Source organism: Merops nubicus, unplaced genomic scaffold (genome assembly GCF_000691845.1).
Source record: "Merops nubicus isolate BGI_N331 unplaced genomic scaffold, ASM69184v1 scaffold20640, whole genome shotgun sequence".
NCBI lineage: Eukaryota > Metazoa > Chordata > Aves > Coraciiformes > Meropidae > Merops > Merops nubicus.
This window is the reverse complement of record NW_008582500.1, coordinates 55,855-68,577: the sequence shown is the minus strand read 5'-3', so window position 1 is coordinate 68,577 and position 12,723 is coordinate 55,855. Positions and strand designations below refer to the sequence as shown.

General features: G+C 39.6%; 1 protein-coding gene across 1 annotated transcript in view; it reads left to right on the top strand.

Annotated features, from left to right (window-relative positions):
- Nucleotides 1-12,723, top strand: part of HSF2BP (heat shock transcription factor 2 binding protein) — a 29,099-nt gene that overhangs the window by 2,434 nt on the left and 13,942 nt on the right. The window contains 4 exon segments of the mRNA XM_008937959.1: nucleotides 2,521-2,624; nucleotides 6,226-6,375; nucleotides 10,115-10,253; nucleotides 11,805-11,922. Of these exon segments, the coding sequence (XP_008936207.1) occupies nucleotides 2,521-2,624; nucleotides 6,226-6,375; nucleotides 10,115-10,253; nucleotides 11,805-11,922 (511 nt within the window).

The following is a 12,723-nucleotide window of genomic DNA, read 5'->3' as shown; positions in this document are numbered from 1 at the left end:
AAGAGCGTTTGGCTCCAGAAATCTTACAGAAAATTTGTTGGCGTTATTCTTGTATTATTATGTGTATGTTTAGTGGAAGTTGGTCTGTGGGGGAAGTGTTAAAGATTGCATTTAACATCGATCTAGCATTTGGATCAGTAGAATTGGACATCCATCACTTGTTGGCATTCATTGTAGTTGTACTCAGTTGTCCACCTTCCACAGCTCTGAGATTAGATCTCTGGTCCAGAAAATCTCCTGATGTGACCTATTGCATGGATGAGAATGAGTCCATGTCACACCTGAAATGTGGTCCTCCTCTTCTTTCATTGTGCCCAACACCTTGTTCTGCTTTTGAACCTGCTGTCTATCTTGGGAGTAAATACCACTTGCTCCCAGAGTGATTTACCACTGCAGTGGTAAAGTTACGTATTTTCTGTTTGTATAAGGATGCCATTTCATGGCTTTTTTCTTATCTCAGTTGGTAATGAGAGCCACTTCTTCGCTTGGTGGAGGTAGACAGTCTGAGCCTCAAGATTTTAGTGTCAAGAGGGAAGGAACTGGGGCTAACAGAAGTGGGAGAACCTGTTGGGCTTCCCTGTTTGCTCTTAGGACCACACCATGCAGGAGTGAGCAGCACAGCTGCAGTCTTTGAAGTCAACAAAATGCCTGCTGCTTGTTCTGGTGCTGTGTCTCAGGAGGTCATTAGATGTTGGGACTGGTGCATGCAACCTTGAGTTCTCTTCAAAGCAAATGTGTGCAAAGCTGGGGGAGAGGTCTGAGCATAATAGGGGGAGCTTCCACAAATGAGGCATGGGTAGGTCTCTTTTCAGCAGCTTCCAATATTACCCCCCCCTTTTTTTTTTCCCCCTTGACATAAAACATGGTGATAACTTAGAGGAGGTTGACACATCCTTCTTTTATCTGGAGGACTTAAAAAAGTACAGGTAGCATTGTATTGATGCTAAGAAGGTAATATTATTCCCCTTTCCCTGGCTCAGTTTTGATTCCAGGACCTATGAAGACTGCCAGGGAAGGATGTGGGATCTTTATGTGTCTGCTGGCTGTGCTGATGCTGGATTCAGGGCAGATCCTTCTTTTCAAAGGCTGGAAGTGATTCTTCTCATTTAGGAGAGTTTGTTTTCTTGCAGTGAAAGAGATTTTCACTGAATTAACTTATCTGGCAAGGACACACAGGTTCTTGGTTTGCTATTAATGAGCAGAGCATGCTCTACTCATGCTCAAGACATCATCCTGTCAAGTACTTTAGACTCACACCCACACAGGGTGCATGGGACTGAATTTTCTCTACTTGATGGAAGGAGAGAAGTTTCCTGCAACTGACTGGAGTTATTCCTCAAAAACTCAATTAATCCATTCTCCCCTTAATTTTTTTTTTCCCCTTGGATTGCAGGTTGAAAAGAATTGAATGCTCAGAGAGTGTGCCCTGGCACATGCATGTTTTCTAGGTGTGGACCCTTGCCTTGCCTCTGGTTTCTGTTAAAAAGTCAGTGATGGCGCTTAAAATAGCAAAATGGCTGAATGGAAATAATATTCCATCTCTTTAGAAAAGCTATTTGTGGCTAGATTACTTGCATCTATACTTGCTGCTCGAAGCAATACTTATGTATTTGAGATGACAACACTTTGTCAGTTAGGACCGAAAAAGAGAGAAATGTATTTCCAAATAGTGTAGAATTACTAAGTAAAATTCCGGAATCCAAGCTCCTTGAGTAGTAAGGACTCTTTCTTTTAATTATATCTTTTTATGATTGAATTTTTATACTCTTTTGTAAATATATCTAAAAATATTAACCCCATGTAACAGGAAGTATTTGAATTGTGTTAAGCCATAGACCATGCTCTCATGATCAAGAGTATGGTGCTCAAAGTGGGGTATAACTTTTTTTTTTTTCCCTGAGCTAACCAAAATTATATTAGATGCTGTTTGGACATATTACTTTTTGGAATTACTGAAGAAAGCAAACATATCTCAGTATAAACACTAAGCATCCAGACCCTTGGTTTTTAAAGTAAAATACAGTATGCAACAACTGTTAAAAATTGACAAACCGTATGATTGTGAAATATAATACTTCTGACTTGATTTCTAATCACTAAAATAAGGCATCTGAATTGCAATCTATTTCTGAGTTTCTATGCACTGAGTTTCAAAGATACCAGACATTAAAACCATCATGAAAACAGTAGAAAATTGAGTAATTATTTTTTAAATCCCTGAGGAGCCTGGAGCTCAGTTCCAGAATGGTATCTTCTTGGCACACAATATTTAACAGCTAGATGTGATTCTTCCAGTTTTTCCCTGGTTCAAATCAGAAACACCATGTTTGTATGGTTTCTTTTAAGATCTGTTGAAGTGTTGCAAATTGTGATACATCAGTTTAGCCACGAGGAGGTGATCTACACCCAGCAGATGGTTAAAGGACATCAGTAATGTTGCACTTAGTGGATACTTTTTTCTTGGTGCAAGTCTGTTGGTCATAACTTCCTACTTTGTTTATCTGATTTATCCTGTCACAGACATGGAGAAAAAGGAGGAGGAAATAGAGCAGCTGAAAATGGACTGTGAACACTTCAGAGCCCGTCTGGAAACAGCCCAGGCAGATTGCATGAGAGAGAAGAAGGTAGATTTGTTGTCAGAGTATTGGTATTTATATGATTGAGTTTTAATAACAAAAGCTGTAATGATCAGTTTTTCACATTCATGTCACACCTGAAAAATAATCTGGGATTTCTGTTCACATGGTCAGGTGGGGAATAAGTTGCTCACCTGTAAGTTCATTACTGATGTTTTTTTTCCCCTTGATACTTCTAGAGCAAAAGGGTTAATATTATAACTAGAAAAAAAAATACAATACGATGCAGTACTGAAAAGTATTCAGTGTATACAAATAGAGGTACCAGCTGACGGTTGGTCTCCCACTTAGGTACATGCAAAAAGAAACAGGCTTCTCTTTTGGGTGCTGTAAGCTGTGTACCTTTGTTTGGTTTTAATAGTCTTTTTCAATGCACCTATTGATCCAGTTGCTCTGTACAGCTATGAGTCAAAGAACAATTACAGGGCTCCTTTTGCTCTGTCAATATTGTATTTAGTGATTATGAGAGGGGAGATTCTTAACAATGAAAGAATAGCAAAGACTGTGACTTCTCAGACTACGGGTCTTCTGTGAAGCTGTTGGGGTTCAAACAGGATCACACAGACAAGCAGCTTAAATTTTTAAGAGAGAGATGAGAACCAGTTGTGGTTATTTGCTGCAGAAGTTCATTTCCTTGGAGCTGATAGCTACCTTCAGTGATCAGCAGAAGCTCACTTTGAGTTCTAGAGTCAGCATCTGCCAGCCTTGGGATTGCACAAAGACAGATAAATCTATAGAAATTATTTCCTTTTTGAAAAGGAAAAAATGAAGAATTCAGACATGCAGTTTTAGTGCACATCTCTTGGACAAGTCATTCAGGAATGAAGTTTGGTATGAATGTAAAGTATGATGGAATAATTGTCTATCTGGATATTCCTAACTTTGAAATAAGTAACTTCTGGGATAGCTGTTGCAGTTCAGCAGTAGGTACTCAGTTTTGCAGAGCACACAGATCTTTAGTCTCTGTAAGATTTTATGTTGCTGCTTTAGATATTAATGAAGTGGATCCCACCCTTTATTCATGGCGGGTGGTTTAAGTTTATGAATTATTTTGGATGAAAGCTTTAGTTAAAGGTTGGACAGTTTACCAAGAGTAGTTGTCTTGGTGTTCCTGATCAAAGCTCTTCTCTTCATATCTTTGCTGTTGTGCAGTACCCTCTGATAGTCTAAATGGCTTCTGTTGCATGCCACAAAGGTATATTTGTCTGAGTGGATTGTGCTTATGTTCATTGTGGAATCCTTTAGCTCTTCAGGATAAAAGAAGATGGTGTATGTATACATGTGGGTTTTGTCCCTGTTAATAACTTTGCATGGTGTTTTTCACATGGCTGGTGTTCTGCTGTAGGCATCCTTGTATAGTTTCTATGTGTTTGTCTTCTGAAGGAAAAGGAAATGATTCACTGAAACAAACATAAAATAAATGCATTTTCAGGTTGAGAAGTGCCCTTTTAGGGGATTGTAAATCAATATATTGCATTCCATGATTGCTGTGCAGTGCTCCCACTGATTAGGGAATTACCATGCCTTCTGAACCTGAGCAAAACTTGGAGTGCACATGTTATTCTTGGCTAATGTCATCTTTGTCTGTCTTTTCATATTTATGTACGTAAGCGCTGCTGTGTTCTTGTGCCTTGACCCCTTCCTGAAGATGGTGGTGTTGCATAGCACAGCCGTGGCTTTGTGATATGAGCTCTCAGGAGTGCTGCTTCCAGCTAGGTTATTTGCTTTTGCAGGCTCCGTTTGTTTTCCTGACTCTTGAATGTACTGTTCTGTTTTGTTTTCCTTGCTTCATACCTTTGTTCTGATGTTGCTTTTGATCTATTAAAAATTCTGGCATTTCTTGTGCTGTATTAAAAGATATGTTTTCCTAAGACAAAGACAATGCAGAAAAGAAAGAAAGGAACAATATAGGGGTTAGGCAGGAAGATGCCTGATGCACATGGTGGCGGAAAAGCTGATAGGTCTGGCAGTAAGTTATATAAAAGAAAATTTGGCTAACGTGCTTAAGAATTATCAAAGTATTAAGAAATAAGAGACTTTTCCTGGAACTTCTCTGCCTAGGGAATCGGCAGCGTCAGTCTTGTGCGTTTAATAAACTATAAGGTGAAGGAGGCTTCAGAGAGTAAATTTTCACAGAAACCTGCGTGATAAATTTAATTTGAACTTTACAAATCCTAGCCTGTGTTTTCCATTAGCAGCGTGTTGAAGCAATGCAAATGAGGCTGTCAGGTGTGGTGCAGGAGGCTGGGTAGGTAATTCATGACAAACACAGTACAAGAAGCTTTGTGTTGGTTGATGTCATATTATGTAAATTTTCAGATGAGTTTACATTTCTGTTCTTTCCAAACTGTCCACACAAAACATTGAGGTGAACCCATACATTGACAAGATGCTAATTTTAAAGTCTTGATGGGAATATGTGGTTGAGAGTTTTGTTCTGTTTACTTGCTTCCAGAATTGACATAGAAAAGATTCCTCCTCACTTCCCCAGAGTTCATCCTGATAGCTAAACACACAAGGGAGGCTGGGGTTTGAGGGTGCTTATAAAATGAGTGCCCACAAAATAGGCAGAGCAAGATCGTTCTGTTCTTTTGACATTGTGTGGTCTGTGATTCTCTCATTTAGTACTTAAGTTAGCATTGTTTTTTCTTGATTGGCCTTTATCTTACCCTGCAGCACTCTAATATGACCCCGCTCAGAGTCAGCAGGGAGCCCCCACCCACACTGAGAGACCACAGACTGTGGTACCCTGGCCTTCACCTCACTGTCTGCACTAGCTCTAAGCTGAGAAGTGCAGTGGCTTCACTGCCTCTGTGGCGGTTGGTAGAAAGCCAGTGAGACCTAGAATCATGCCTAGTTTCATGGTATTCTTCTGGTCAGCTTCCCACGAGATTTGAAAAAAGTACTGCCAAACTGAAATCGTGTCCTGGTCGTGTTGGATTGCTCTGTTCTATCTTTGTGCTTGGTGGCAGGGACCACTGGGCAGCTCACTTAGGTGGTGGATGCATGATGGTGCCTGAGCTTTCTTAGTATGAAAGGCCCTCCAAACTTCAAATGTTAGGTATGTTTTTCTAGGAACTCTGTCTTTCTTTGCCACTGCTGATCAGAAATATGCTAACAGAAAAAAAGTTTGAAGAGACAACAGTATTTATCTTAGATATCCAGCAACTCCACCATGTTGGCTAAGGAAGATGTCTGTTCTGGAAAACAAAACAACCCTCTCTTCCTAAAAGATGCTTCCAGTATCTTTTGTAAGGTGTCTGGAACAGCTTCTCTCTCAAAGAGACGTGTAGCTATTTCCTTAGGAGTAAAGTTTCCTATCAGACTTCTTCACTAGGTGCCACTCAGTCTCAGTGAGTCACTTGGCCTGACCTTGTGGACAGGCTTCTGGTTACTGTCAGCCTCCACAATAGCTTAGATATACCTCAGGAGAGAAGGGATGTGTCCACAACTGCTGTGAGTTTGCCACCCCCCCCCCCCCCCCCCGTTTCATACGTGGCCATGATGCTGTTTCTCATTCTGTCCCTTAGCCTAGAAACATTATTTGGCTGACATGAAGTGCAACCAAGATTTCTTTACACCGTTTCAGGAGAAACTAAACCTCCGCCAGCAGCTGAACGAGGCCAAGCAGCAGCTCCTGCAGCAAGCAGAGTACTGCACAGAGATGGGTGCAGCAGTGTGCACGTTGTTGTGGGGTGTATCTAGCAATGAGGAAGCTGTTAAATCCATTCTAGGAGGAGTAAGTATGGCAGGTGAATACTTACCAGTGGTAATGCTGCTAGGTTTTTAAAATAAGGACCTTGATCTGTAACATACTTCAGTATAAGGATATATTTCAGAAACTAATCAGGCAGCAAAAAAATGTTTTCTGGGTTGTATATTCTTTGAGAGCCATCCATTCTCATTTAAGAAGTGTGAGAACTGTAAAATGTTATGAAGCAGGCTGAGAATAAATAACTGCAGTAATTAATTTTTATGTTACCAAACAAGGATTACCTGTTTTCCACCACACACAGTTAAGCTGGAAGCAAGGATACAGCTAGCACAGTGTAAATATCTTTGCAAGCTAACAAAAGAAAATAATTCTTGGCACATGCAGCAGTTTCCATACCTGCAGAGAGCTTGGAGGGGATATTTCTGGGGGAGGAAGACAGATCCATCACTTCTCAACTCCTTTAAATCTTTGTGCTGCCTTAATATTTGCATCAGTCTTGAAAAATTAGTGAGCCTAGCTGCTTTGACTGTAGTGAATATTATTAAATATTTGGTGCTCAATATGGGCAGGTAGCTTACTTGAAAAAAAAAAACAAACCAAAAGCAAACAAACAAACAAACAAACCCCCCAACAACAACAACAAAACCATAAAACTAACAATATCCCCCCACCCCTGCCAACAAAAAATACCCCAAACCTGCAGTTAAAGACAACAGTAATATTACACATAACAGTTCTACTCCCAATTGCAGCTGATGGAATTAGGAGGGATCAGAGGAACAAGCCTGATAAAAACATTATTTTCAGTCTTGTCACAGCCAACATGAGAAAGAATTGTTATATTTAATCCAAGGGAACTGATGCCACAGTTTCTTCTGGCTTGAATTTTCAGCAACATGTTGAACAGCTGAGTGAGTAGCATTACTTCATTATAGTGTGAGTAGGATTACTTCATTATAGTTAGAAGTTTTCCAGTTTGGATGCACCAAAGTACAACTATAACTTTATACTGGATATTAGGAAGCTGTACAGTGATATCTTTTGATGATTCAAGTTCCAAACAGCAGCAATTACTAAGGGAAAAAAGTGTGTGAAAGCACTGTATAAAGCACCTAACATTAAAAAAAGGGCAGGTGAATACTGTAGAGCCCCCACATAACAAAAACAGTATAAAGTTACATTCTGTATTTTCCAAAACAGTTTATGACTGTAAGAGTTGACAGTATTTAGTGACTAGCCCTTGTTATTTGACTTGTGAAACAGTATTGAATTGGTATGTTTCCCACAAACAAAACACTAGCAGTGATGAAAATGACCAGTTTTCTACAAGATGAGAGTAGAATTAGTAGAAGCATTGTTGAAAGGAGTCTTTAGTATCAAAATTAAGTAGAATTAAGTAAAAGCAAAACTATTATCTGATGATTTGTATAAGAGTAAAAAGCCCAACTGTGAAGGTGCAATACTTCTGTTTCTAGGTTGGTTTGAAATGAAAAATTCTTCTACTGTAGTAACTCGCAGCTGTCATCAGAGCCCAATGAACCGTGATCCTTCTGGTGGAGGTTATAGCAACATTTTGGGGCATCATTTTCTGGTGATGGTGCATGTAACCCAGTAAGAAACGTGCTTGGGTTTCCAACAAGACCACTAGGAAGAATATAAACGGATTGTATGTCATTGCATCAACCACAGATAACAGCTGGCAATGAGTCAGGTCAATAAAAGACGATGGAGATTGGTCATACAAAGTTTTTGGTTTTGGTTATTTCTGAACAAGTTGTACAGCTTGTAGCATCTCATCCTCTCCACTGAGAAGGTGCTGTCAGCTGCAGAAATGTGTAAGAATGTTAAGAGTGCTTTGAAACTGTTGCTCATTTAAGCAGGTGAGGAGGACAGCATCAATTCAAAATCATGTCATGCCTGAGGGAGCAATGCTTGAGCTTTTTTCGCTCTCTACACAGATCAAGATACGGATCTTTCATACAGTTCTACAATATGGATTGTGTGAAATGATGTTTGGGACTAGTATACTATTTGTGTCCATGTGGGTTAGGAAAGTCAGAACTGTGGGTGAGGCATTCTTCAGTCTCATGGAAATACTGTCAAACTAATACAAGACTGTGCAAAGTATGCAATGTTTGCTGTTTATAAATCCAGCTGGCCTCTGCTGCAGCTCCTCAGACCTCACCACTAGTTAATGGCTATTTGGAAAGAAGGTTCAGCAAAAAGAACACCAGTGGCACATCAAGAGACTGACGAGTGGAAGATTAGGCTTGGGTTTTGTGCAACATACCAGCTACTTGGTTTGCTCAGTACTCTATTTTGTTCCCATGTGAAAACATATTTTCATAATAGCTTCTACTAGCCTGCTGTAGTAGACTCTCTCCATGTTCCCCGTTTTATCTTGTGCCCTCTGCTTCTTCAATTACAGTGACTGTGTTAACATTGCCATCTTTGAGGTGCAGCATCCATGTAAGTAAAAAAAGTAGATCCAGCAGGTGTAGAAGTGCACTTTTTTCCATTCTCTTTACCTATGATCCCTTCATTCCTGATATTCTGGAGCCACAGTAGCATTTGTGAAGATACTGAGCATTGGCTGGCCATGGTTTTTATTCTCATTGCTGGAGCTGCCCCACGGGAACTCTACAGCTTTGATGTGGCAAATGTGCAGCAATGGAGGAATAAATAAATGTTATCAGTATCTTTGCAAATACTGTGAAAGGAGTAGTTTTGACAAAGTATTAGGATTTTCAGTCACTTTGTCCTGTTGGGTTGTTGCTGGGGAAAAGTTTTAGCTGCTTCATGAAACAACTGGCAGAATCTTTAAGGACCCTTTGAGACCTGGCATTGTGAGCTCTGCTGTGCTATCTTGGTTACAAGCACCAGCATCCTCTGTGTGAAACGGTGTTCAAGCAGTGTTTTATGGGTCTGAATCATCAATCAACAGAAACTGTTCTCTCTGTCCTTCTTTGTGGCCTCTCTCTGCACCTCTGACCGGTTCTTTGACTTGCCCTGAGCTTCGTACCAGGTGCTTTCACAAGCAAGACACCCAAAAATGGAGCAGTGTTGCTGCTGAGGGGAGAAGACTGCATCATGTCATTATGGGCTGTACTTCTGTTTGTACACTCCAGTGTGATCATCATCATTCTCACAGGACTTTGTTGACTTAAGTTCAACCTGTGACCAAGGAGAGATCTCTTTCCTTTTCTAAAGAACTTCTACCTAGCCTATCGTACTCCAGCCTGTACTGTGCAATTAATGAATCCTATTAGGATAGAACTGAAATCTGCTTTTTTTCTTCTGGGTTGTTTTCTTAGAAAAGCCATGTCAAGTCATTACATCAGGCTGCTCTCCAGTCTTCAGCTGGATAGAGTTTTGACAAAAGCTGCTGTAGTAGCCCAAGTAAATGTGAAACACTTGATGCAACTATTGCAAAGCAAAGAGATAATATCATCACTTTTGAAAATAAGCTTTAATTCTGCTGCTTGATATATATTACTGTGAGTTTAGGAAGTAAATACGCAATGGTTTCGTTTTATAAAGAAATGTAGCATTGAGTATTTTTCATTTTTTTTTCTGAGGTAATGGTTTCAAATATTATTGGTCAAACATGTCACTTAGCGTGTACCTGCTATATTCTGATTATTTTTGAAGTAACTGGATGTTTTAATAATTTTGAGGATTGTCCAGTTTTACTGTAGCATTTAATAATCGTAGTTGCTGCAGTGTGTATAATCTTTTTTTTTTTTATCCTTCACACTTGCAGAGTAAAGCACTTAAGTTTTTCATAATCAGTGCACAGACCATGGAGAGCTTTGTGAAGTCGTTAAGTGAAGACATGAAACAGCAGGATTTGGATTCTGATGAAAATCAGTTTGTATTAGCTTTGGCAGGGATTGTAACAAGTAAGTTGATATCATCTCTCAGCACAGAATTCCACATGTGTTGAGAAATTCTATATTGTCTAATATGTGCTGCAGTAAATACAGCTTTTCAAAGTCAAGTATTTAGTCAGTGTTGATATCTTGGGTGAATTCCTAGTCTTTTAAAGTTCTAGCATGCTTTGTCATTGACACTTCTGTGAGGCGTTGCACTGTCTGTGACACGGTTAAGAATTAGATGGATAAGAGCCATTTTCTGTTTTGTACACTCAGTTTGTAAACATCAAGCAGTTTACTCCCTGAACTGTCAATAATGCTAACATCTTCAAGATGTATGAATTGCAGATGATCTGAGTAGATCATCCCCATCTTAAGGTATGTGCTTAGCATTTTGAAGCTGCTTAAGAATTTTTTTTGCTGTCAAGTGGACTGCGCTTTTACTGTCCTGAGTCCATAGGGCTAGGAGAAGTGTGATTTCCATACTGAACGTTTCTATTTAGGGTCAGAAAATAAGTAGACAACCATCTTACCATGGCTGCCCTTGGTTTGGAAGGCTCTCAGAAATGGGGCTGATATGTCATCTGCATTTTTCTGAAACTGTACCACTGTCAAAATGACACTAGTGACATGATGCAAGATAGATGAAATAGTGCTATTTGTACAAATAAGTGAATCTTGCATTAACAGCTTTTTTGACTGTGTGGTTTTAGGTGTTGTTGTGCCATTTAAGGTTCTAACAAAAAGCAATGTGATGCATTATGCCTCTGTAACAAGGCAGAATCCAGTTCCCTCTAATTGCTTCACTGAGAGAAAAAAAAAAAAAAAGAAAAAAAAGAAAAAAAGGCCTAGCAAAAGTAAACCCTGAACAAAAAAAATGTCTAAAGGTTGGGGGTTGGCAATGTTGGGGTTCTGCCTGAGAAGGCCTCAAGATGGTGCAACAAAATCTTACTTCACTGAAGCGGATAAAATTTTTGCCAGTGAATTTGATACCAGCAGGATTTGTCTCTCTGTCTCTGAAATCTGGGAAAGGAGTTTCCTGAAACTCAAACATGGTAAAGGATACAGTTAGATGAACAATGAAGAAGGTGCCAGTTTAGTCCTCCTAGTTATGTTGTAAAATACTAGAAGGCTAGAAAATGTTTGCAAAGAGGTAGGAAAAGAGCTTTTGAGTAGATGTCCACGGGAGTTTTGGTTGTGTAATGTGCCAGGTATATTGGATTGAGTGATTGTAAAACAATTTGCAATTTTATTTCTTTAAAGTGGGACCTATAACAGTCTGCTTTGCTTCAATCCCACAGTATTTGTGGATGGATCCAACCTTCTGTTTCATAATTTACTCTGTTACTGTTAGGATACTGGCCACTCTTGAATAAATATTTCAGTTACCAAATTGGAAATATGAAGGAGTTTGACCAGTATAATTTGCTGCTTCAGTATTTGCTATGTAGATGACTATAGTTCTATAGTTTATCTAGATACCATAGTTCATTCTCCACAGCTGACAATTTTTTTTAATGGTCCTAAACTTTTGTTTGAAATGTGATTTTTATGCTGATGTTTTGTGTTCTCTCAAAGATGTGGCTGCGCTGGCATGTGGCCGGGAGTTCTTGGTTAGTTCAAGTCCTGAATTACTGGACACAATGATGCACCTACTGGGGGACATGAAGCCAGGACTCTGTACCAAATTTAAAGTGTATGTGACTCTTTTTATTCCTATCAAATGAAATGTGTTACCTTGCAGTGTAGATCACAATGAGGATGGTACTTTTCCCATTCTTCCATTATTTCCTTTCCTGGAGAGGAAACAATTTTTGGAATTCTTTTCACAGTATCCTTCCTTGCAGATATACCAGACTTTGCTACAAGGCTTGCTTCATCCAGGTTTTGTGTCTCTTTGGAAGTCTCTTAAGCACCATAACACTGTAGAGATGAGCAGGAGTGCTCCTTCTTCCACCTTAGGAGGAGCAGGGTCAGTTGAGGGTCAGATACGGAAGGGGTGAGGTTAAAACAGAGGGTGTAGGAAGTGTGGACTCGTATTTATTCCCTTTGAACATGAATGCCACAAAATGCTACATCTCCTTAGTGAAGAAAGTGAGTTATGTATCTGCAAAAATTAAATTCCTTTATTCTCTTTAGTAGCCAGAAGCATCGTGCACTTATGCTTATAAAAGGTAATGCCTATGAAAGGACTTTGTGGTACAGCATTGTAATGAAGAGCCCATGTTACACAGTTCAGGTGCTGGAGAACTTTCCAACTGGTGGAGATATTAAATAAACTATTGTCTTTTCCTTTTTCTCGGGGCTGTTTCAAGCTGAGTTTACATGGCTTTGACTGAGCAAATTATCATGGCTTAACGAGGACTTGCACGTCCGCTGAGCTGTGGGCACTTGCCCCATGCACCTGGTTAATTTGTTCATGAAAATGGCTTAAGCCAGTGTGGTGGTTTTATTTTTTTCTCATGAACGGGATACACACAGACACTAAGAATTCATA